Genomic DNA, 23,944 nt, shown 5'->3' on the forward strand with positions numbered 1-23,944 from the left:
ACACAATCTGCTAGGAGATGATGTCAAACCATCAACGGTGCTTAGACTCTTGTTGGTACACAATGTGCAAGGAGACGATGCCAAACTCATGAAGAGACCTACAGGGATGACCTACACACACACATGCACACACAAAGAGAGAGAGAGAGAGAGAGAGAGAGAGAGAGAGAGAGAGAGAGAGATTAAAATAAAAAAATATGAGCTTACATAAACTTTTGCCATGTAGGATGCTTTCAGGTTTGGTGACAACCTTGGTAAATTCGAAATAAGAGATAGTATAGATTAACCGGGGGCTTTTAGAAACCCCTCATGTGAACTCGTTTTGGAATTGAAACCGCGAACACCCCAGAAAACAGTTTTCTGTAAGAAACGCACGGGAACAGTTCCTTGCTTCTCTCTCCGTGGAAATCAGAAATTGAGCTCTCGGCAATTTTGAACTCTAATACAGCCTTGCTTCATCCCTTCAGAAAAACAAAGGAAAGAAACGAGATGGCGGGGCCGCTGGGGGGAGGCGCAGCAGGCCAAGGGGTCGCAGGCTCAGCAGGCAAGAGAGGAAGGCCTGTGAGCTCGGGCACAAGTGCGGCGGCCGCCGCGGCCGCAGCCGCCGCAGCCGCCAATGCAGCAGCTGCCGCAGCCGGAGCTGGCGCAACCTCAGAGATGGCCGGATCGGCTGGCACTCCCCAATCAGCAGCCCTGGGCACGATGGGCCCGACATTGCAAGTCCATAACTCCTTTGCAGGTAAGAGGTCCTTGACCGATAGCTGTAAACCTGATGCTTTAAGACCATTTGCTTCATGCTTTGCCGTTAATACTCAGAGCAGCAGGGCCAAGGGCTTCACACCTACCCTTTCCCTGCTCCCTGTGAGCTGCGCCGTTAAATTCTTAGAGACAGCGTGCAAGATTTAGAAGCTGGAAAAATAAAGTCTTCTGAAAGCGTGAAAGATGTCGAAGCTGCAATTTAAAAAGAAAAAGGCCTGTGCATGCTGTTAGGAAGACAAATTCTGATATGCAAAACTATGTTAAAAAAAAAGAAAAAGGCCTGTGCATGCTGTTAGGAAGACAAATTCTGATATGCAAAACTATGTTAAAAAAAAAGCAAAAGTCTGTTGATGAATCCCACGTCAAAGATCAAAATCCTCACAAAGTTCTTTGTTTGTCTGTTATTGCTGGCCCTTATCACACGGCCCTCCTAGCCTACTCGTCTGAGTTGTCACCCTAGTGGCCTAAGCACACATGACATCACATGTGATTTATTTGCATCAATATTTGGACTTCACTTCATACACTCATCGATAAGATCCATAGGGCAAGTGACCATCTTTTTCTCTTTCCTTCTATCTCACACTTGTTGCTGTGGCTGCACCTTTGACAAGGCTTTTGGATCACATCTAGCTTTTTGAAGAAAAATATCTGCTATACTGATAATGGGCTAGCCTGGGTATTGTGAGACTCCATTCTATTGTCTGGGTTTTCCAATTGTGGTATTTTTCATCTCATGAGTGTGCATTGTGCTTGCAAGTGATCATTATAAGGTAGTGGTGGCAATCTCATCGAAGTTGTTGTGGTAGATATGGCATCTATCTAGCAAAAGCTACAGGGAGTAATCAATAAATCACCAGGTTTTGGGATAGCTGTTCTTGTTTATAGCTGACATCAATGTGGTAAAACCTGCAGGAGAGTGATTAATGACTCATCAGGCCTCAGGATGGCAATGTGTATCTTTTGGATTTGGACTTCAAGACCTGACAACAGTTTATTGTTTTGTCACAGTTGCAGATCAAAATAACAAGAGAATCGTGATGGCTTTACAAAGTGGTCTCAAAAGTGAACTTACTTGGGCCTTGAATACACTCACACTATTGTCTTTTAAGGAGAAGGATGATCCACGAAAAGATGCGACTCCACTTGCTAAAATACCAGGGGTTCTTGATGCTCTCTTAAATGTGGTCAGTAGCTCATTGGAGTTTTTGTCTTCATGTCCTCTCTTTTATTTTCCCCACTTACCTAAATGTAGATTCTCAAGATAAAGCAAAGGATGCTTTGGCAAAGCTGCATTGTAAATTATACCATTAGGCTTAGTATGGTAAAACTACTTAATAGTTCAAAGATACATATAATTTTCAGTAGTGATACTATGCTGAAAGTGGTAGGTACAAACATGATAGTCGTTTAACATAAGAAGAATGCTGATTATTAGTATAATCAACAAAGATCAAGCATTTATTTGGGCAAAAATGCTTGTCATTGTGCGTCTTTCTTTTTTGGCAAAATAAGATATGGCTAATGACAAAAAATCCATTGAAATACAAGTGCTCAATAGTTTAGTTAAACTAAATAATGAACAAATCAATATCTATAAGGCCTCCATAGGTTGTTTGGGAGAATGGGAGAAAGAACCTACGATGGGGGTATAACACTAGTGAGGGTTGCCATTGTGTAATATGAGAAACAAGATATGGTACCCCAAGCATGAAAAACAACTATCGAAGCTTGTAGTGAGGGTTGCCATTGTGTAATATGAAAAACAAGATATGGTAAACCCAAGCATGAAAAACAACTATCGAAGCTTGTATTGATGCTACGAGTCTCCTTGGAGTTGCTATTAATTGCCTCTGAGGGAGTGGATGATGGACGGCAAGATCTCTACCAATGTACATTAAAAGGATCTCTCTAATGAATGTTGATTTGTGGCGAGCCTTGTCAATTGCCAGCCTATGAGAGTCCTTGTAAGCTACTATACCTTGGATCATGATATTGTGAGCTTTAGTCCTTGTTGATTGGGCAATGTCCCTAGGTCTACCACTACACACAAATCAATCTCAATGATGATGATTGTGTAAGGCATCCAGGCCTCATAGAGTAATTGATATCCTTGATTGATTGGTTGCTACCAGAAAGCTCCTTAGGTAATTGACTTGAGGGCTCTACTTAAGGGGATAGTCTTGCAAACGCCTCTCCATACTAGTTGTGTTGCCTCATATGACACAAGTTAATTTGGGTTTTCCAATCATTGATGTAGATGTTGTTGCAACCCGGGTTACTACATTTGAGTTGAGTAGCTACCTATTGCTAGATCCCCATGGGCCGCTAGCCAAAGGAAGTATGACATCTTGCTTAGTTGCTGTCTATTCATAATTGTTTCAAAAGAAGAAGAATGGGATGTATAGACTCTGTATCGATTATAGAGGTCTCAATAAGCAAACCATAAAGAACAATATTCCCTTCATCACATTGATGACTTATTGTGTTAGTTGAGTGGTGCAAAGGTATTTTGAAAGATCGACTTATGATTTGGTTACCACCAGATTTCTCTAAAATTTGAGGATACTTTGAAGGTTGCTTTTCAGACTAGGTATGTGTTAGAGTGAAGCAATGTAGAAGCGTATGACCAAGTCAAAGAGTGAAAACAAAGAGATAAGAGAGAGAGAGAAAGAGATAGTAAAATGCATAAAATCTACAGTGAAGAATGCTGTATAAGGATGTAGATATGCACATGTGTGTAGAGAGTATGTCTGCGTATGTCTCCACCTCGAAGATCTCACACTCCATGAACCGTGAGGGCAGTCCCCACGGTTAGCAACTTGGAAAATTGAGAGCACAAGTGAGCAAGAGTGTGGAAACTGGGGCCAATAAATAGACCACAAATAATACATCAAATAATGTAGGCTAGACAAAAACTATCCGACCTCTTGTAGGCTGTTCGACTTGCCACATGTCCTATCGCCTGTTGACGTTAGCTATGTGCCACGTAGACTACTTGGTATAGTTGTTGGAAAGTGCTCAAATCTACACTTGCCTGTCCAAGGAATGCTGTTCTCTAACACTCCCTCTCAAATCTTGGACACTGCAAAAGGCTAAGGGATTTGGAGTGTTGTCGAAGTACAGCTTGAGGTAGTGCCTTCATAAACAAGTTTGCAAGATTGTCCTTTGTCTTGCAGTAGACTAGGGCAATAGTCTCATCGAGAATCTTCTCCTGAATGAAATGGTATTGGATCTCAATATGCTTCATCCGAGGATGAAACACAGAGTTCTTGGCAAGGAAATGCAACTCTCATTGTCGCACTGAAGAACAGTAGGCTTGCTCTGCGGGTAGCCAGGCTCCTTCAAGAGCTAGCAAAGTCACACTGTCTCACATGTAGTAGAAGATGTTGCTCGATACTCCAACTTAGTCAAAGATAGGGTAATTCCATGAAATAGTACAAGCACCTAGGGTAAAGCAATAACTTGTCGTGGACCTTTGATGATCCACATTGCTAGCCTAATCTGAATCACACCATCTTGTAAGTACCAAGTCTATAGCATTGGTACTGATAGATAATAGATCCCAAGATCACGTGTCCCTTGTAGGAACCGCAAAATCCTTTGAGTAGCCTGTCAGTGCACCATCTTGGGTTCACTCATGAACTTGGCCAGCACACTTACAACATAACTTAAGTCAACATGAGTGTTGAGAAGCTAGATCAAGGAGCCAACCAACTGCCTATAATGGGTAGCATCCGCCAAAGGAGAATTGGAATGAGTCGTAGCCTTCCAATTCGGATCCATAGTGTTGAGATATCGAGCTCCACTCATGATATGCCAGGGTGACCGTTTTGCATTTATGTCACCGACGTGTCAGTTGCAGATGCGGTTGGTACACCGCCCATGAATAATAGCTACATGATAGCTATCCTTATCTACTCTAGTTCGTGGCTCAGTTAGTATGCCACCTTAGTTAGTTGAGTTTGGTTTGAGACCTATATATAGGGTTCTTCTATTTCTTTGTATTAGAGTTCTTTTGGCTTACACAACTAAAAAGAGGAAAACTGTTTTCAGCCTCCACCTCTGTGTGTATTCCCCCATTGTGCAAGCAAGAAAGCTACAAGTGAGACTCCTTCCTTCTCTCCCACAATCTTGACATGGTATCAGAGCCTTGTTCGTGGTAAGGAGCTCAAGAAAGCAAGCCAAGCTCGCGGTGTTCTGGTAAGAGGAGCAGTGTTGCTTTCATTTTTTGTTTTTGGGAGCAGATCTCTGCAGGTAGCACAGCCGGAAATTGCAAGAGTGCATTGTCTCAGGTTGAGACGCCCTTCGCGGTGAAGCAAGAGGGTAGTATATGCTGCGGGAAAGGGCTTTAGCCCTTGGTGACCCTGTTTTTTTGATTTGAGGCCATTTTGGGGCCTGTTTTGGAGGCGGAAGTTTTCTGCACGCACTCAGGAAAAGGCCCAGTTTTATGCTGTGCAGCTACTGTTATACAGTTTTGTAGATTTGTCTTTATGAGGCTGAAGCTGTGTTCTTTGCAGTGACAATTTTTTGCAGTGTTTTGTAATGGCGTCTGATTCTCTCTCACAGATTGTCACTGAAAAGCTTGACAAGAACAACTTCCAAGCATGGAAGTTTAGAATGACGAATTTCCTTATGGGAAAAGGATATTGGGAATTTGTTGCAGGAAATGAAGAAGAACCAGTTCTTCGTGATGTTCCCAATCAACAACAAATGCAGGCATTTAAAGCATGGCATGAGAGAGCCAGGAAAGTTATGTATTGGCTGTTTATCAGTATTTCAGACTCTATGATTGTGCATATTCAGGATGCAAGTACGCCAAAGGAGGCATGGGATACTTTGTCAAAAATGTATAGCACAAATATGCAAGCCAGGAAAATGCAGCTCAAGCAAGAGTTGCATAATGTGCAAAGAGAAAATATGAGCATCAATGACTACCACATGAAGGTGAAAAAGATTGCAGATGCACTTGCTTCCATTGGGTCGCCAGTGGAAGATGATGATTTAGTTTCTATGACCTTGAATGGTCTAGGAAAGGATTATGCACAGTTCCGAACATCCATTTCCGTCCGTGAAAGATTTCTTGATTTTGAGGAGTTGATTGCTCTTCTAATTTCTGAGGAGCAGAGACTCTATTCCAGCCTGCGTTTTGGTGTTTCTACATCTTCTCGTGGCTGGTCGATTGCATTACCCGGCCGTTTTTGCTGTTTCAAGCAGTTTTTGGCTGTTTTTTTGACTTTTTGCAGCAGATTTTTTCTTGTTTTGGTCAGATTTTGGTGAATATTGCGTGTGAACTCTTGTTTTTTGCAGTTTGTATGTGCAATTTGGTTGTGTTCCCTCTTCATATACCTTCTTTTCTCTCCTTATCTTCTTATTCTCTACAGATGGCTCCTCTGTGCACATCCATTGATGATAAGTTACATGGACGTTCCAGTGAGGCTTTTGGAGCTTCAGAGAGGGGTTCGAAGAAGACCCAATGTTACCATTGTGGGAAGGAAGGTCATTTACGGAAAGATTCATGATGGGCTAGTGCTAGAGAGGGAGTGTGAGCGGGTGAACAGATAGGGCAGCCGTGTCTCATCTTTACATCTATACAGATGCACAGAATTCAGAGAGGGACTTCCTTGATGCATCGATCGAAGTCTTGCAGGTTCAAATCTTAGAGTTAGGATTGACATCTAGGTTCATGATGGGCTGTTTGACAGAGAACAAACAAGATTGGTTTCTAGTCATGAGCTCACATGAGGGGACACTTTGGTGGTACGGCCAAAGGCGGGGAATCCATGGTTACATATGTTTCCAGAGGCATTTTTGACAGGATGTTTATGTATGCTATTGAGAGACATTGGGACAAACATAGAGATATGCTAGGATCTTCTTTATTTTCAGATGCTAGCATGATCGACATCGATATCAGGTTTTCTCCGAGGTACCTTGGTGGTGGCTTGCGCACCCACTGCTTGGATATCCATGGTTCTACTTGGTGGTTCTATGTTTTATGATTCATTATCATTGTATCATTGTATTGTATCAGGTCACCCATGATCCGAGAGAGGGTGTTAGTAAATATATCAGCTCATGTGTGAGTCTATGTATGCTTTAGGGTTGGGCATTATTTAGATTATTTTAGGCATTTTTAATGATATTTAGTTTGATCACATTTAGCCATTGAAACAGGGAATGACCGTTCTGGCCTGTAGGAACGGCCTAACACGTTTCAAACCCTCTGAGGAGGTGAAATGGCTAGGAAACGTTTCCTGTTGTTCCCAAGGCTGTTCCTTGCAGTTCCCCCTGTCGTTCCCTGTTTGAAACGACCGTTCCAGGCCTGTTGACCAAACATTGACGTTTTTTCAAGTTTTTTCTTTTTGCTTGTGTCACACTCCTTCTAACACATGTTCACCCATCTCCATTGCCTAATGTGCACACACTAATCTCTCTCTCTCTCTTCAAAGTGTCAAGACAATCCCCAAGCCATTCAGGAGTCCATGCAAAGTTCAAATTTGATGCATTATCAACTCTTGCAAATCACTATCAAATTTCAGGCTATCCTCAATTCCAAGGTAATCATCCATTTATATTGTCTAATTTTAAGGGAAATTGGGATAATTGAGGCAATTTAGGGCAATTTGGAGCTATGGGGATAATCAAGTCAATTTTGGGACATTTGGGACAATTTGGAGCATTGAGGGGTATTTGGGTAGTTAGAGGGACATTCTTTGGGGCAATTTGGGTCATGCAGGGCATATTTGGGGCACTTAAGACATGTGCCATTCCTCGCGTTCTCATTTCCCAACCTTGGACGTTTACCTTGTTCCAAGGGGTCCTATTCCCCTTCGTGTTCCTTGTTTTAGGTAACTATGCATTTAGCATTTATTGCTGGTTGACCAGCATTAAATGTTGGTCAACTTGATCATATCGAGGACATATTTTTGTCCTATTTATTTAGGCTCTTCCTTCTAAGTTAGTTAGTTAGTTAGTCAGTCATGATCACACTTGTGAATCTTTTGCTCTTGCTCGGGAGAGGAGCTAGTGCTAATGCCTACGCAGCTAGTGACTCACCGTTGTATGTGATTGTCTCGTGTTGGATATATGGATTCCATTTCTGGGGCATACATCTGAGTTCTCATTTGTATTGTGTTCTTCAGTGTTCCTTCTTTCCTTTCTCTTTTATCTTGTGTTCCACAATTTATTTCAGCACATGTTTATACTTTTGTTACTGCATCTAATTTTGACAACATCATGGCTCGTGTAGACATCTTGCTTAATAGGATCATACAATGGGTACCTTGAGATTGTGAGTTGTAGCCCACAAACACCTGTCTTTTGGAAGTTGCTTCAAATTTGTCATGCTGTGTTTTCAGGATGTGAACATAAGTATTACACCCAAAAACCCTAAAATAAGACAAAGTACGCCTCATAAGGGGTCATACCAACAACAACAGAAGAGGGGATTGATTAAGAATGTGAACTACGGTAGCCACAACCTCATCCCATAGACACTGAGGTATCTGATGATGCTCCATCATGGTACGGGGTGTTTGTATTAGCAAACTTGTGGTGGATATTATGATGTGCACAAAAATGAGCAAGCTCATCAGAAACAAATTCTTTGCTCTTATCCGATCGTAAGGTCTTCAGTTTCTAGCCCGCTCAGTTCTTCTCAAAGAGCAACCAATCCGTGGACTTCAGTTCCAAGAAATAAGCTCATATCATCTTGTTGTAATCATCCACAATTAGCATGAAATACAAGCTCCCTCGAAGGGACTCCATCCTCATCGGTCCAGAAAGATTGGTAGAAACAAGCTCCAAGGGTGTTGAAGAGCGTCTCAAAGCCTTGCTGGGAATAGCATCGCGAGTTTGCTTTCCACGGATGTAGGATACACAAGACTGCTGGCTTACCACAATATCTGGCAAACCTTGAACAAGCTGTCCCTTAGATGCCTTTTAAGGGTAATCATAGTTGAGGTGGCCAAACCGAGTATGCCAAAGCTCAAACTGAGTTTGAGAGGTAAGAAGAAGAGAAGTCAAGGCAGAAGATCGCAACTTATAGACTCCATTCTCCTTATAACTTAAAGAAAGGATCCACGATCAAGAATCCGAAAAGAATCCACATCAAATTCGACAAAGAGGTTGAGGGCACAAATCTTGTGCATCAAAAGTAGATGGTATCCCAAGGCCAACACATAAAGCATCTCCAATGTATGGGCGTCACCTCGTCGATTTGGAATAAGATGCATGTCACCTCGTCCTTGAATAGGGATAGAAGAACTATCATCAATGAGAATCTAGCCATGCGAAGGTCGCAAATGAGCAACACTTGTTGAAGGAGTCATGTGTTGTGAGACACCACTGTCATCAATCCACTCCCGAGTGTATGGGGCCGTCAATGCTACATGAGAGCCCTTTATAGGGTCAATTGCTCAACCACCTCTCCAAGTGGAGGAAAGCAGCTGATGAGGGAGCAGCCACCGCTCCAGAATCTTTGGAGGATTTCTCCTTCTCCTTATCGGAGCAATCCTTTTTCTAGTGACCTGTCTTGCCACAGATGTGACAAGTGGACTCCTTTTCATGTCATTCTTTGATTTGTTCTCCTCTTTCTTCTTTTGGTCCTTCCTCTTCTTTTGAGAGGATTGACCAACCAAGGCCTCAGATTTAGAAGTATTGGTCTTTTTTAATTGCTTCTCTTGGTCCAAGACCGTAGGAACCAACTCCTCTCACTGAAGAATCTCAGATTGCCTACAAGTAATCAAGGTGGAATAAAAACCATTGAAACGGGATGGTAACTGTGAAAGAAGAGTTATCGCCATGTCTTCAGAAGCGATCACCTTCCTTGCATTTTGTACTTGCATTTGAAGCTGCCTTTGTTTGTTAATATGCTCCCACATAGAGGATGACTTGTTAACACTCATGGTCCTCATCTGCACTTCCAAAGAAAATCGTTTCATGACGGTCATACGATTATACATTTGATCAAGCTCCAACCAAATCTCTTGGGCCATCGTCAAATGCTCGATATGAGAGAGAACAACTGTAGTGCATGATAGAAATAAAAACGAGTGAATGCAAGCATTGAGTTTGTCCCAATGTGCTTGAGCTTTTGCCAGCTTTAACTTATCACTTGAAGAGAGTCTGGACTCATCTCGCAAAGAAGGAAAATGAATAGCCTTCATAACAAGTTGCGCTGAATTATAGGACTCCAAAATGGCAAGCATCATAACCTGCCAGATGCAGTAGTTCTCGCCATCGAGCTTTTGATCTGATGGAAGAGTGGGTAACATGGGCACCTTCCGGTCCATGATTGTTGAGATATTGGCAATCACACTCAGCTTAGCCTCTTTGTATGGAGCAGTGTGGGCTCAAGATACTGAATCCCATATGCACAGTGGTGGAAAGTACAGCCTAGTCTATTCCTATAAAGCATTGTACTTGCTCTCTTTTTGAATGAAATGTCATAGTCCTTTTGTTCTTCCAGCAAAGTGTTTGTGTCATTGTCAACACACAAGACTGTGTTTATGAGTCCAAGCTTACATCTTGAAACCTAATTCACTTGTGTGACATTTGGTCTTGATGTCTGTTACCTCATGAGCTCACTCTTCCTCTTTCAACCTCCATAGCCATGCTCTAGATCCGACATTTTTACATGGTATCAGAGCCCAGTCGGGCATGGCTCAACTCTACTAATCACTCCTTCAACTTCTCTCAATCTTTGGTTAGCTCAGCTTGACATAAACCCTTCATTTTTGCCATATCTCTTCAAGCTTTCTTCTTGATAGTTGTTCCTTAGGTCAAGGCGCATTTTTCTAGCCTAAAATTTCTTGACATTGTGCTGTCAGAGTGCAGCGGTGCGGTAGCGTAGGACTGAGAGAGAGAGAACGCAGAGAGAGAAGAGAGAAAGAGACAGTGGAAGATGAAGATCTGCTGTATAAAGTGTGCTGAATACAAAGATATGCAGATATATACACGGGCGCAGTGCGCTGGACTGCGTGTCTCCACCTTGACGATGCAACCTGCTGTTCACCTCGAAGTCCGCTGCAGTCTGCACTGTCTCCTGTCTGAAATTTGCGAACAAAGACCGAATCTGCGCGTGTCACCGGTCTGTAATTTGCGAGCAAAGAAGAGTAGGAGACTGTGGAAATCTTTGGCTATTTATAGCCAGAAAAATAGGGCGCAAACAGGACAGGTCGGCTGCATTAAATGCAGCCAACTGGGCTGCAGGCAGTTGGACTGCCACGTGGCAGTCCAACTGCACAGTCCGACTGTGCAGCCGACTGCCTGCCTGCCTGCCTGCCTGGCTGTGATCTCTAACACCCCCTCTCAGAGCCGGGGCAGGGCAGAAGCCTGAGGGATCTGGAATGTCTCCGAAGTAGAGCTTGGGAAAGTGCCTTCGTAAACAAATCCGCAAGATTGTCCTCCGTCTTGCAGTACTCCACAGTGATGGTCTCATCCAGAAGCTTCTCGCGGATGAAGTGGTACTGAATCTCTATATGCTTCGTCCGGGCATGAAAAACAGGGTTTCGTGCCAAGGCAATGCAACTCTCATTGTCACATTGCAGCAAAGTAGGACGAGTCTGGGGGCACCCAAGCTCCTCCAATAATCTCCGAAGCCACACAGCCTCACATGTGGTGGAAGACGCGGCCCGATACTCCGCCTCAGTAGACGAAAGGGCTACCGTGGGCTGCTTCTTGCTACTCCATGAGATAACACCTGCACCCAAGGTAAAACAGTAACCTGTAGTAGACCGCCTGTGGTCCACATCACCGGCCCAATCCGAGTCGCTCCAACCTGCAAGTACAAGATCTGAACCATCTGTCCTTGCGGGGTAATGAATCCCTAAATCAGACGTCCCCCTCAAATACCGAAGTATCCTCTGAGCAGCCTGCCAATGCACCGTCTTAGGCTCACTCATGAACCCTGCCAAGAGCCCAACTGCAAAACATAGATCAACCCTAGTGTTGAGAAGCCAAATCAAGGAAATCAACTGACGATAGCGGGAAGCATCCACCAAAGGAGAAGCTGAATGGGAAGTGGCCTTCCAGTTCGGATCCATAGGAGTAGAAAGGGCGCGACAATCCTCCATCTCAAAAGACACCAAGAGCTCCTGTACATATCTTTGTTGAGAGATAAAGATCCCCCCTCTGAGACTGATAAATCTCATGGCCCAAAAAGAAATGGAGTAGACCCAAGTCTGTCATCTCGAACGTTCGATGTAAAGCTGACTTCGTCTCTTGGACCTGTTGTGCATCATCACCTGTGACAATCAAATCATCAACATATAATACAAAAAGCACACAACCATCCTCGGAAGTGTGAACATAAAGCTGCGGATCGGCCTTGGAACACCGATATCCCAACTGAGACTGGAGGAACGAATCAATCTTCTCGTTCCATGGACGTGGAGCCTGCTTGAGGCCATACAAGGCCTTCTTCAACCTGTAGACTTTCCCATCTGAAGATCCAAAGCCAGAAGGTTGCTCAACATAGATCTCCTCCTTCAAATCACCATTGAGGAAGGCCGACTTCACATCGAACTGGTAAACAGGCCATCTCCTATGGCCAGCCAAAGCAAGAACAGCTCTAATGGTCGCCATACGAGCTGTGGGGGAAAAAGTATCATGACAGTCAATCCCTGGGCGCTGTGCAAAACCTTTAGCAACAAGGCGAGCCTTGTGCTTATCCAAAGAACCGTCGCTAAGGTGTTTGGTCTTGAAGACCCACTTGAGGCCAATCACCTTCTTATTCGGGGGGCGGGGCACGAGTGACCAAGTGCCATTCCTCTCAATAGCCTCCAACTCGGCTTCCATAGCTTTCTTCCATGGTGCGGACTGTAAAGCCTCCTTCACGGAGGTGGGCTCTCGATCCTGCATAACACGGGTCATCAAACAATAGTTAGAGCAAACAAGCTCCGTAGAATGTGCCTGGTGCCGCCGTAACCGCTGCGGACCATCCCGCGGTCCCCACTCCTCAGGAACCCCCTCGATCCCTGAATCACGGAGAGTGTCACGGGCCCAGCGAGGAGGAGGCCGAACCTCCCCTCGTCTCTCTCCATCAGCAGAAGACTCTGGAATATCCACCGATGGTAACTCCTCTGAGGTGACCGGCAGAACGGTAGACTCTGTGTCAGAAACAGAATCATAATCAAAAGGCACGGGCTCCAGTGGAACTGTAGAAGGAGCCCAACTCTCCCCTGGATCTCCAAGAACGGGATGCTCCTCACCCGTTGTGATAGTCGGAACCTCCACAAACCGCACATTGCGGCTAGTGTACACATCCCGCTTGACGGGATCATACAGTCGATAGTCTTGGGACTGGGAGCTATAGCCAACAAATACCTGTTTTCGGGAAGCTGCTTCAAATTTATCACGGTGAGCCTTGGGAATGTGAACATAGGCATCACACCCAAAGACCCGGAAGTAAGAAACATCTGGCTTCGTCCTAAAATAGGCCTCAAACGGGGTCATCCCTTCCACGGCCGAAGTAGGGGATCGATTAAAGATATGGACTGCAGTAGCCACAGCCTTGGCCCACAGAACCTGAGGGGTCTGTCGGTGCTCCATCATGGTGCGTGCCATCTCGATCACATTGCGGTTCTTCCGTTCAAGAATGCCATTTTCTTGAGGAGTGTTGGTATTGGCAAACTTCTGGTGAATTCCTTTATCTGCACAAAACCGAGCAAACTGTGAGAGTGCGCAACGGAAGAAGAACACGAACACAGAGGAGAGGAGAGAGAAAGCAGGGAATGAAGGAAGAAAGTCTGCACTGACTGAGATGAATGCTGAATACACTGAAATGGACAGAGCAGTCCCTGCACGCAGCCCGGAGCGTCAGTGAGGGCACCAGAACCGACTGGAAGCAATGGCAGCATGAAAAACCGGAGCGGGAGACGATGGAGACAGTGCTGTACCTGCAGAATACAATGCTGGAATGACTGGGGGGGGCTGCTATATATAGCCCCCAGGCCAGTAAACTGGCCGACCTGCCAAATCTGGCCGACCTGGCCAGATTTGGCCGACCAGCCAGATCTGGCCGACTTTGGCCAGATCTGGCCGACCTGCCCAGAAAACTGGGCCGACTGCACAAAAACAGCCCAGTATGGGCTGTGTGTCTCCCGCAGGCTGTGGACTGATGAAAACAGGCACTAAAGGACTTCTTCTTCTTCTTCAGTCCTCCCGAACCTGCAACAAAGGCTCTAGTGGAGTCGGATCCACTAGCACGGACCTCTTTGAGTCGCTCGTCATGCTCCAAGACAAGCGGGGATAGCTCCTCCCATAGAAGCTTCTCACGGGTCCTCGATGTAAGAAGGCTGGTGTAGAAGACATCAAACCGAGGCAATGGCAGCTGAGTCAAAAGAATCATAGCCATGTCTTCAGAAGATATCGTCCGACCAAGGGATGCAAGCTCATCCCTCATATCCTGTAATCTGTTGATGTGGTCCTTCATATCCATGCTTTGGAGGAGGATCCTTCTTCCGTGGCTGCAGTGTCTTCTGCGCAGCCTTGGTTAGTGGATAGTGGTGCTTCGAGTCATATGACTCCCCGAGGTGATTTGTTACAGGATCTCCGTCCATCAGAGGGTTCAGTCACTGTTGTTGACATTTTATTGGTGCCTATTAGTGGTGTTGGCACATTGCCTTTGTTTACCGACCGACCTTCGAGCTCCTTTTCCAAGGCCCTACATGTTCCAGATTTGGGCCTTCCCCTCCTCTCAGTTTATGGCCTTACGAGGCTTGGCACACGAGTGATCTTCACCGAGCATGCCGTTGTTATTGAGGATTCTCTTACAGGAGCTGTCTTATCTACAGGTTGGTAGGAGAGCGGGCTTTACAGGCTCCATTCCCCTTCTTTGATGCAGGGTCCTCCGAGGCAGTCTATTGCTACACCCGTTTCCGCTTGTGCACCTTCTATTCCACAGGTTTCTTCCCATCCGCCACCTTCTCCTCCGGTGGTTCCCTCGTACCCCCCATCCCTTTCAGAGGGGGACGATCTCGGTGATGCGGTTGTGGATTCCTTGGCCCCTAGTGTTTTAGAGGGGGCTTCCTAGGATTGCGAGGAGTTTCTTCAACAGTAGTCTACATCGACGGACTTCATCGACCTTCGCATTCCTCTTGCCACCCTAGGATCCGTTTCTCCCTTGGCCTTCTGCCACATCCAGGATCTGAGAGGGGGTGTTAGCAGTCATGTTTGTCATGCCTTGTCATCTCCTGCCTGTGAGCCTCAGTCTGAGTCAGACGAGGACTTTAGGAGCTCTGACTTGTCTATCACTTGTTTTGACGGAGGAGGTAGCTCATTCTAGAGCACTCAGTTTATTGCATTTCAGTGCATTTTCTCCTCCAGTCGGGATTTTATGTGCATTTCCCGGGGCAGTTTTTGCATTCTTCAGCTTGCCTCACCTGCCGGACATTGTCCACCCTTTCCGGGATTTTTTTGAGCATTCCTGGCATTTTTACCAGCATTAAATGCTGGTCGGATCAGCATTAAATGCTGGTCGGACATATTTATGGCCTGGAGATCTATCAGATGGCACAGGGCATTTTTATCTCGCAGCACAGGTACATCTCCGAGCTTCTTTCGGAGTTTGATATGGCTGCGTGTCGGCCTATCTCATGCCCCATGGACCCAGAGTCCAAGCTTTTGACAGATGGAGTTTCCCTTACAGATGCCACTCGTTACAGGTGCCTTGTCGGCTCTCTCATCTGGCTGCTTCACACTAGGCCGGATATCTCTTTTGTGGTGGCTTTATTGTCTTCTTTTATGAAGACTCCTACACAGGATCATTGGCAGGCAGCCTTGCGGGTTCTTCGCTATTTATAGGGGACTTGATCCTTCGGGATCATGTATGGAGATGGGATTACTCTTTCTGGATGGAGTGATTCTGATTGGGCAGGTGATGTGGATTCGCGACAATCCACTATAGGTTATGCTTTCACCCTTGGATCCGGTGCTGTCTCTTGGAGCAGCAAGAAGCAGCCTACTGTGGCCCTTTCTTCTACAGAGGCTGAGTATCGGGCCCTATGTTCGACCGCTATGGAGGCAGTTTGGCTCCGTCGCTTACTGGCGGAGATTGGCTTCTCCCAGACCGGACCTACAGAGCTGCGCGTGGATAACCAGAGTGCTCTTGCTTTGGCCAAGAACCCGGTGTTTCATGCTCGCACGAAGCACATTGAGGTTCAGTATCACTATGTTCGAGAGCGGATCGTGGATTCGGAGCTGGTGGTGGTCTATTGTTCTACGGCGGCCAATGCAGCTGATCTCTTTACGAAGCCTTTGCCTCAGGCTTCTTTGCTTCATCACATGCGGTTCTTGGGTCTTCAGACCCTCCCAGGATCTGAGAGGGGGTGTTAGCCTGCTCTTTATCATTCTCAGTCTGTCATCTCCTGGTTGTGAGCTCCTGTCAGAGTCTGACAGGAGACAGAGGAGCTCTGTCAGTCCTTTAGTGGCTGTTTTCATCAGTCCACAGCTTGCGGGAGACACACAGCCCATACCGGGCTGTTTTTGTGCAGTCGGCCCAGTTTTCTGGGCAGGTCGGCCAGATCTGGCCAAAGTCGGCCAGATCTGGCTGGTCGACCAAATCTGGCCAGGTCGGCCAGATTTGGCAGGTTGGCCAGTTTACTGGCCTAGGGGCTATATATAGCAGCCCCCCCCAGTCATTCCAGCATTGTATTCTGCAGGTACAGCACTGTCTCCGTCGTCTCCCGCTCCGGCATTGGTGCTGCCATTGCTTCCAGTCTGTTCTGGTGCCCTCACTGACGCTTCAGGCTGCGTGCAGGGACTGCTCTGTCCATTTCAGTGTATTCAGCATTCATCTCAGTCAGTGCAGACTTTCTTCCTTCATTCCCTGCTTTCTCTCTCCTCTCCTCTGTGTTCGTGTTCTTCCGTTGCGCACTCAAAGCCAAAAGAACTCGAATGGTGGACATCCTGGCTGTAGGAGCAAAAGTCTCGAAGTAATCCAAGCCTGCGTGCTGTGCAAAACCCTTGGCAACAAGCCTAGCCTTATGCTTGTCCAAGGAGCCATCTGCAAGATACTTGGTCTTAAAGACCCATTTCACACCTATCACCTTTCGTTTCTCGGGACGCGGAACAAGCTCCCAAGTATGGTTTCGCTCAATGGAATCGAGCTCGGCCTGCATAGCCTGTCTCCAAATATCCTGTGCAAGAGCCTCCTCCACAGTGGAAGGCTCGGAATCCTGAAGAATCTGTGACATAAGAGCATAGTTCACACATAGTGAACTATCCCGTTGGGCTTGTAAACGTGCTGAGCGACGTGGACGTGTAGAAGAAGCAGGAAAGTGAGTAACACCTGAATCCTGCATGAGCCGGCGATACTATAAAGGAATCCTGAGAGACTCCTGCTGTTGTGAGGGAGACCGGGGGGTCTCCGGAACCTGCAAAGCACCCAAATCGGAGAGGGACTCCCCCTCACCGAATGAAGGTAGATTCTCTGCATCAGAAGAAGGCTGTGTATCCCATGAAGATCCCGAAGTGGCGGTGGAAGAGCTCGTAGAAGACGGAGTCACATCCACCAAAGGGGAAAGGGAAGCCGAAGGAGGAGGAATAGGGGGGGTGCTAAGGGGTATCCTGGAAGGAAGAGAAGGTGGGGGGGGGGGGGGGGGGTCCGTCGATGACGAAGAAACATCTGTAATGGAACCATCAATCGGATCCTCAGAGGCCGAAGCCTCATCAAAGATCACATCCCTGCTCACCTCAACCTTCCGCGTCGTTGGGTCGTAGAGCCGATACCCCTTCGTGGTCGTGCTATAACCCACGAAGATAAGCTTTCTCGACTTAGAGTCGAACTTCGTCTTCCTCTTCTTCTTGTCCACATGGACAAAAGCATCGCATCCAAAGATGCGAAAATGGGACACGGAAGGCTTCTTGCCAAAGAAAGCCTCATAAGGGGTCATGTCCTGTAAAGCCGAAGTCGGAGAGCGGTTGCGAATATGCACCGCTGTAGCCACCGCCTCACCCCAAAGGAAATGAGGAAGACTCCTATGCTCCAGCATAGATCGGGCCATCTCCACCATGGTCCGATTTGCACACTCCACCACACCATTCTCTAATGGTGTGTTCGGATGGGAATACTCCACCCGAATACCATGATCCCTGCAAAACTGAGAGAAAAGGTGAGAAGTGAACTCGCCACCGTGATCAGCTCGAACGCCACGAACCTTGGAAGTTGTTTGGGTCTCCACAAACACCTGCCACTCACAGAAACGGGAGTACGCCTCGCTCTTGTACTCCAAGAAATAAGGCCACACATAACGACTAAAGTCGTCCACAATCAGCATCAAATACCTGGCCTTCCCAAGGGAGGCCGTGCCCATAGGTCCGCAAAGGTCGGTGTGAACCAACTCAAGTGGAGAAGTAGCCCTCCTAGAAGCAACCTGAGGGTGAGGCTGCCTGTACTGCTTGCCTCTCAAGCAACTAGGGCACAAAGTGTGAAGAGGAGGGAAATCAGGAAGTCCCTCCACCATCTTCCTCCTAGAAGCCCGCCGAAGAGAATCGAGGTTCAAATGACCATACCGAGTATGCCAAAGCAGCCCAAGCTCGTGGGAAGTCCTCGTAGCCAAGGCTGTGAGCGTATAAAGCCCACCCTCCTGTGTACCTGTTCAAAGAGCATCACCTGTAGAAGCATCCTCCACTGTGACTGCATCTTGTGTAAAAATGACTCGGGTACCTAGCTGAGTAAGGCCATGCACAAATAATAGGTTAAAACCCAAATCAGGAACATAGAGAACTTTGGCAGAGGAAGACCGCCTGTCAGAAAACATAGGTAAAGTCCCCACGCCTCGAACAGGGATTGTAGAGTTGTCACCAATGGTGACTGTACCCCCTCTGGAACGAAGATCCTGAAGCCAATCCTGACGGAAGGTCATATGTGAAGATGCTCCACTGTCTACGAGCCAAGGCTTCTCCTGTGTGGTAGAAGCTAAGGCTGTATCCTCCTCAACAAAGACATGCACAAACGCAGATTCTATTGTGGCTGGGGCCGCCTTCGAGTCCTTCTCCTTAGGCTTCAAATGGGGATACTTCTGCCAACACTTCTCCTCGGGATGAGTGCCCTTCCCACAATGGGGACATTTGGGCTTCTCCTTCGCATCCTTCATGTCCTCCTCCTTCTTGTCCTTGGCCTTCTCCTTCTTTTGTTTCTTCTTCTTGCCGCCACCTGTGCCGGCCGTAAATGCCTTGGTGGAGCCATTGGCTCCCACCTCTTTGAGTCGCTCGTCATGCTCCAAGACAAGCGGGGAAAGCTCCTCCCATAGGAGTGTCTCACGGGTCCTCGAGGTGATGAGGCTGGTATAGAAGACATCATAACGGGGTGATGGTAGCTGAGTCAACAGAATCATTGCCATATCCTCAGACGATATCATACGACCAAGAGAGGCTAACTCGCCTCGCATATCCTCCATCTTTGTGATGTGCTCCTTCATGGAAGGAGAATCATCAAGACTGAGCATCCGCAACTTCTTCTCCAAGGAAATCTTGTGGGCAAATGTCTTGTGCTGATACAAAGACGCAAGCTTCTTCCACACTTCCGCCGCGGCCTGTAACCTGTGAACATGTACAAGAACGGAATCATGTAGACTCATAAAAAGAAAGGAACGGGCTCGAGAGTTGAGCCTATCCCATAAGGCTGCACGGTCCATAGAGGTGCCATCGGACGAATCCGCGGGGGGACGGTCGATGGGTGAAGAAACAAGCTCCCAAAGGTCAAATGTATCTAGGATGCAGGCCACCTTGCATGACCAGCGGGAGTAGTTGGAACCATCCAACTTATCTTCCTTCGGAAAGGAAGGCAGAATCGGCACCTGAATAGAGGGAATCAAGGAAGGCATCTGCACATCTAAAGCAGTCTTCACGGAAGAGACCTTCGCGGTAGATGGAACCCTCTGAGATGCATGGACTGAAGAAGGACGAGTGCGAGGAGGTTCTTCCCGACGTCGAACCTCATGATAATCCCGCCTCCGCTCAGAGGAATGATGAGAAAGTAGTTCATCCTCTGAGTCATCAAAGCCTGAAAACTGGTAAGACATCTTCCAATCTGCAAAATACCAAAGAAAGTTGTGCCGATGTCGAAATATGACCAGCAGTGTGGTCACCAACCACCAAGACGCAGGCTGAGAATGCCTACAAACACCTGGATCTGCAAAACGCAAAGATAACTGATGACGATCACCAGAAAAGAGACCACCAGCACCAGGAAACAGCCAGGAAAGAAGTCGCCAGCAGGAAATGTGCCGCTTGGAGTGGAAGCGACCAGCAGAACAGCAAAACGCAGGCTGCAGATGAGTCGCCCAGCAGAAGGAGGGACAACTTGGTGGAAAACGCAGGGTTGTTGGGTCGCTGGATGACGTGGCAGCCTCTGTAGACAGCGTGGACAGAAAACGCAGGCTGAAAAGCCTCCAGAAGAAGTCTCCTGGGCAGTTGTTGATCAGATGGCAGCAGCAGTAAGGTATATCTCTCCAGAAGGTATGTCCTCCGTGCTTTCAATCAGGCGATGATACCATGTGAGAGTGCACAACGGAAGAAGAACACGAACACAGAGGAGAGGAGAGAGAAAGCAGGGAATGAAGGAAGAAAGTTTGCACTGACTGAGATGAATGCTGAATACACTGAAATGGACAGAGCAGTCCCTGCATGCAGCCCGGAGCGTCAGTGAGAGCACCAGAACAGACTGGAAGCAATGGCAGCACCAATGCCGGAGCGGGAGACGACGGAGACAGTGCTGTACCTGTAGAATACAATGCTGGAATGACTGGGGGGGCTGCTATATATAGCCCCCAGGCCAGTAAACTGGCCGACTTGGCTAGATTTGGCCGACCAGCCAGATCTGGCCGACTTTGGCCAGATCTGGCCGACCTGCCCAGAAAACTGGGCCGACTGCACAAAAACAGCCCAGTATGGGCTGTGTGTCTCCCGCAGGCTGTGGACTGATGAAAACAGCCACTAAAGGACTGACAGAGCTCCTCTGTCTCCTGTCAGACTCTGACACGAGCTCACAACTAGGAGATGACAGACTGAGAATGATAAAGAGCAGGCTAACACAAACTCATTAGAAACAAATTCACCGCCCTTGTTGGATCGCAAGGTCTTCAACTTCCAGCCCGATCGGTTTTCCTCAAAGAGAAGCCAATCCTTGAAGTGTGAGAAAGCTTCTGACTTTAATGCCAAAAAGTAGGCCCACGTCATCCTGCTGTAGTCATCCACGATGAGCATGAAGTACGAGCTCCCACGCAAGGACTCATTCCTCATAGGGCCACATAGATCCGTAGATACAAGCTCCATCGGTGAAGTAGACCGCCGCGAAGCTGTGTGGGGAATGGCATCCCTATGCTGCTTCCCCCGAATGCAGGAGACACATGGCTGCTGGCTCACCACTGTATCCGGCAACCCTCGAACAAGCTGTCCACGTGACGCCCTCCGAAGATAATCATAGTTCAGGTGACCAAACCGAGCATGCCATAACTCTGACTGTGACTGAGAGGTAAAAAGAAGAGTAGAGGGGGCGGTGGAAGACTTCAGTTTATAAATGCCGTTCTCCTCATATCCGGATGAGAGAACCTTCCTCGATCCACGATCAAGGACTCGCACCGCAGTACTGTCAAACTCCACCAAAAGGCCAAGGGAGCAAATCTTATGAACTGAAAGGAGATGGTACCCTAAGCTTGGTACATGCAATACCTCTGAGGTATGGGTACCACCTCGTCCATCGGGAATAAGCTGCATCTTACCCCGACCTGCAATAGATACTGAAGAGCTGTCTCCAATGAGAATCTGCCCACGCGAGGGTCGCAATTGGGCAACACCATCTGATGAAGGAGTCATGTGCCGTGAGGCACCACTATCAACAAGCCACTCTCGAGCTTGGGGAGCTGTCATCGCAGCATCAGAAGCATTCGGTGAAGCGTCCTCAATGACAGCTAGATGAAGAAATGCAGCTGATGAGGGTGCAACCACCGCTCCAAAATCCTTGGTGTCCTTCTTGTTGGTGTCCTTCTTGTCTTTGTCAGGGCAATCCTTCTTCCAATGGCCAGTCTTTCCACAAATATGGCATGTGGAGTCTTTGTCCTTGTTCTTGTCCTTGTCCTTTTTGGACTTGTTATCCCCCTTCTTCTTCTTTTGGTCCTTCCCCTTCTTCTAAGAGGCTTGACCTGTCAGCGCCTCCGACTTGGAAGCATTCTGTCCCTTTAACTGTTCCTCTTGGTCCAAGACCATAGGAACCAACTCTTCCCACCGAAGAGTAGACTCTCGCCCCGAAGCAATAAGGGCAGAGTAAAATGTACCGAATCGTGGCGGCAACTGGGACAAAAGTGTGATCGCCATGTCTTCGGAGGAAATCGGCGTCCCCGCATTTTGAACCTGCATCTGAAGCTGCCTTAGCTTGTTAATGTGCTCCCGCAGCGAAGAAGACTTGTTTACGGACAAGGTCTGTATCTGTACCTCCAAAGAAACCCGCTTCATAAGGGTTATCCGATTGTACATCTGATCAAGCTCCAGCCATATCTCTTGAGCCACCGTCAAGTGCTCGATGTGAGCGATCACGGCTATAGTACATGAGAGAAAGAGAAAGGAACGAATCCTGGCATTCAGTTTGTCCCAATGAGACTGAGCCTTGGCCAACTCCGCACGAGCATCGGAAGAGAGTTTGGACTCATCTCTTACTGAGGGCCGGTCGATCTCCTCCTGTACCAGCTCCGCCAAATCATAGGACTCAAGGATGGCCAACATCATGACGCGCCAATGCGGTAGTTGTCGCCGTCGAGCTTCTGATCTGCAGGAAGAGCCGGTAAGACAGGCACCTTCCGGTCCATAATCGACTGGAACTCCAAGTCAATCTCTGCAGACATCTTCACCTGTAATGCCTTCACAAACGCAAAAGCAGCCCCCTCTGACTGGGAAAACTCAGCCTGCTAAGGCTCTTCCGCGTCCTAAACCTTCTTCATCCGTTGGAGGCGATGAAAAAGCAAAACCTGCACTTGTAGGCTGAAAACTCAAACTTCCTCCGCGTCAAGCAGCAGTAAACAGCAGCAAATCCACCACTTGGACTCCTTTCCTGCGCGCCCACACTCGGTTCAGCCTTGTTCCAAGGCGCAGCCCTCCTGTCTACCCTTAAACGCAAAAAACACAAATTTGTGTCGCGATGGAAACTCCTCTTTAGGTTGATTCTGTGCTCAGTCAGCCCTCTAACACTGCTCTGATACCATGTCAGAGTGCAGCTGTGCGGAAGCGTAGGACTGAGAGAGAGAGAACGCAGAGAGAGAAGAGAGAGAAAGAGACAGTGGAAGATGAAGATCTGCTGTATAAAGTGTGCTGAATACAAAGATATGTAGATATATACACGGGCGCAGTGCGCTGGACTGCGTGTCTCCACCTTGACGATGCAACCTGCTGTTCACCTCGAAGTCCGCTGCAGTCTGCACTGTCTCCTGTTTGAAATCTGCGAATAGAGACGGAATCTGCGCGTCACCGGTCTGTAATCTGCGAGTAGAGAAGTGTAGGAGACTGTGGAAATCTTCGGCTATTTATAGCCAGAAAAACAGGGCGCAAATAGGACAGGTCGGCTGCATTAAATGCAGCCGACTGGGCTGCAGCCAGTCCGACGACTGCACAGTACTGCACAGTCCGACTGTGCAGCCGACTGCCTGCCTGCCTGCCTGTGATCTCTAACATGTGCAACATACAACCCGACATTATTGAAAAACACATATCAGGCGTAAATTTCTCTGCTGTACATTGGACCTGTTCTCTCTCCCTATTGAGAGCATTATTCCACGAGTTATCATAGGGCATTTGTTGGTCATATAGGTAACTTACTTTAGCTAAGAGGGCTTGAGAGAATTCCACTCCAGCATAGAGAGATTAGAAGATTACTCAGAGGTGGTACTGCAGGAATCCATAGTCGGCCTGCTGCTGTTCAACTAATGGCGTCATCATCATGTCTCACAATGTCAAGGGCTACCATAGGGCTTTTGAAGTTTATCATACGGGCTACCTCCTAATAAAATTTCAACTCAAATGGTCCACTGGGTGAGCTGCTATAGTCAAAATATCAGGTTGTTGTCCTGAAATCGTAACTGGCAGCCATAACCACTTACCTTCAAGCTCATTTTTTCCTTCATTTTTTCTCTCTTGCCACTTAAACCAAACCTCTACCACTCTGATCCACTGAGAATTGAAGTTTCCATCAAGA

The 23,944-nt window shown here is 47.3% G+C and overlaps 1 protein-coding gene across 2 annotated transcripts in view; it reads left to right on the forward strand.

Moving 5' to 3' along the window:
* Positions 1 to 332: 332 nt before the first annotated feature.
* Positions 333 to 23,944, forward strand: part of LFR (ARM repeat superfamily protein) — a 40,781-nt gene continuing 17,169 nt past the window's right edge. The window contains exons 1-2 of one of the 2 annotated variants that reach the window (XM_087693945.1): positions 333 to 739; positions 1,771 to 1,946. In XM_087693945.1, coding sequence (XP_087550071.1) covers positions 490 to 739; positions 1,771 to 1,946 — 426 coding nt within the window. In that variant the 5' untranslated portion in view covers positions 333 to 489. The remainder of the gene's footprint in view (positions 740 to 1,770; positions 1,947 to 23,944) is intronic. The other variant, XM_087693944.1, reaches the window with a different exon arrangement.

The sequence above is a fragment of the Lygodium microphyllum genome, chromosome 15 (assembly GCF_053477565.2).
Source record: "Lygodium microphyllum isolate KBCC chromosome 15, Lygodium_microphyllum_v1.1.10, whole genome shotgun sequence".
Lineage (NCBI taxonomy): Eukaryota > Viridiplantae > Streptophyta > Polypodiopsida > Schizaeales > Lygodiaceae > Lygodium > Lygodium microphyllum.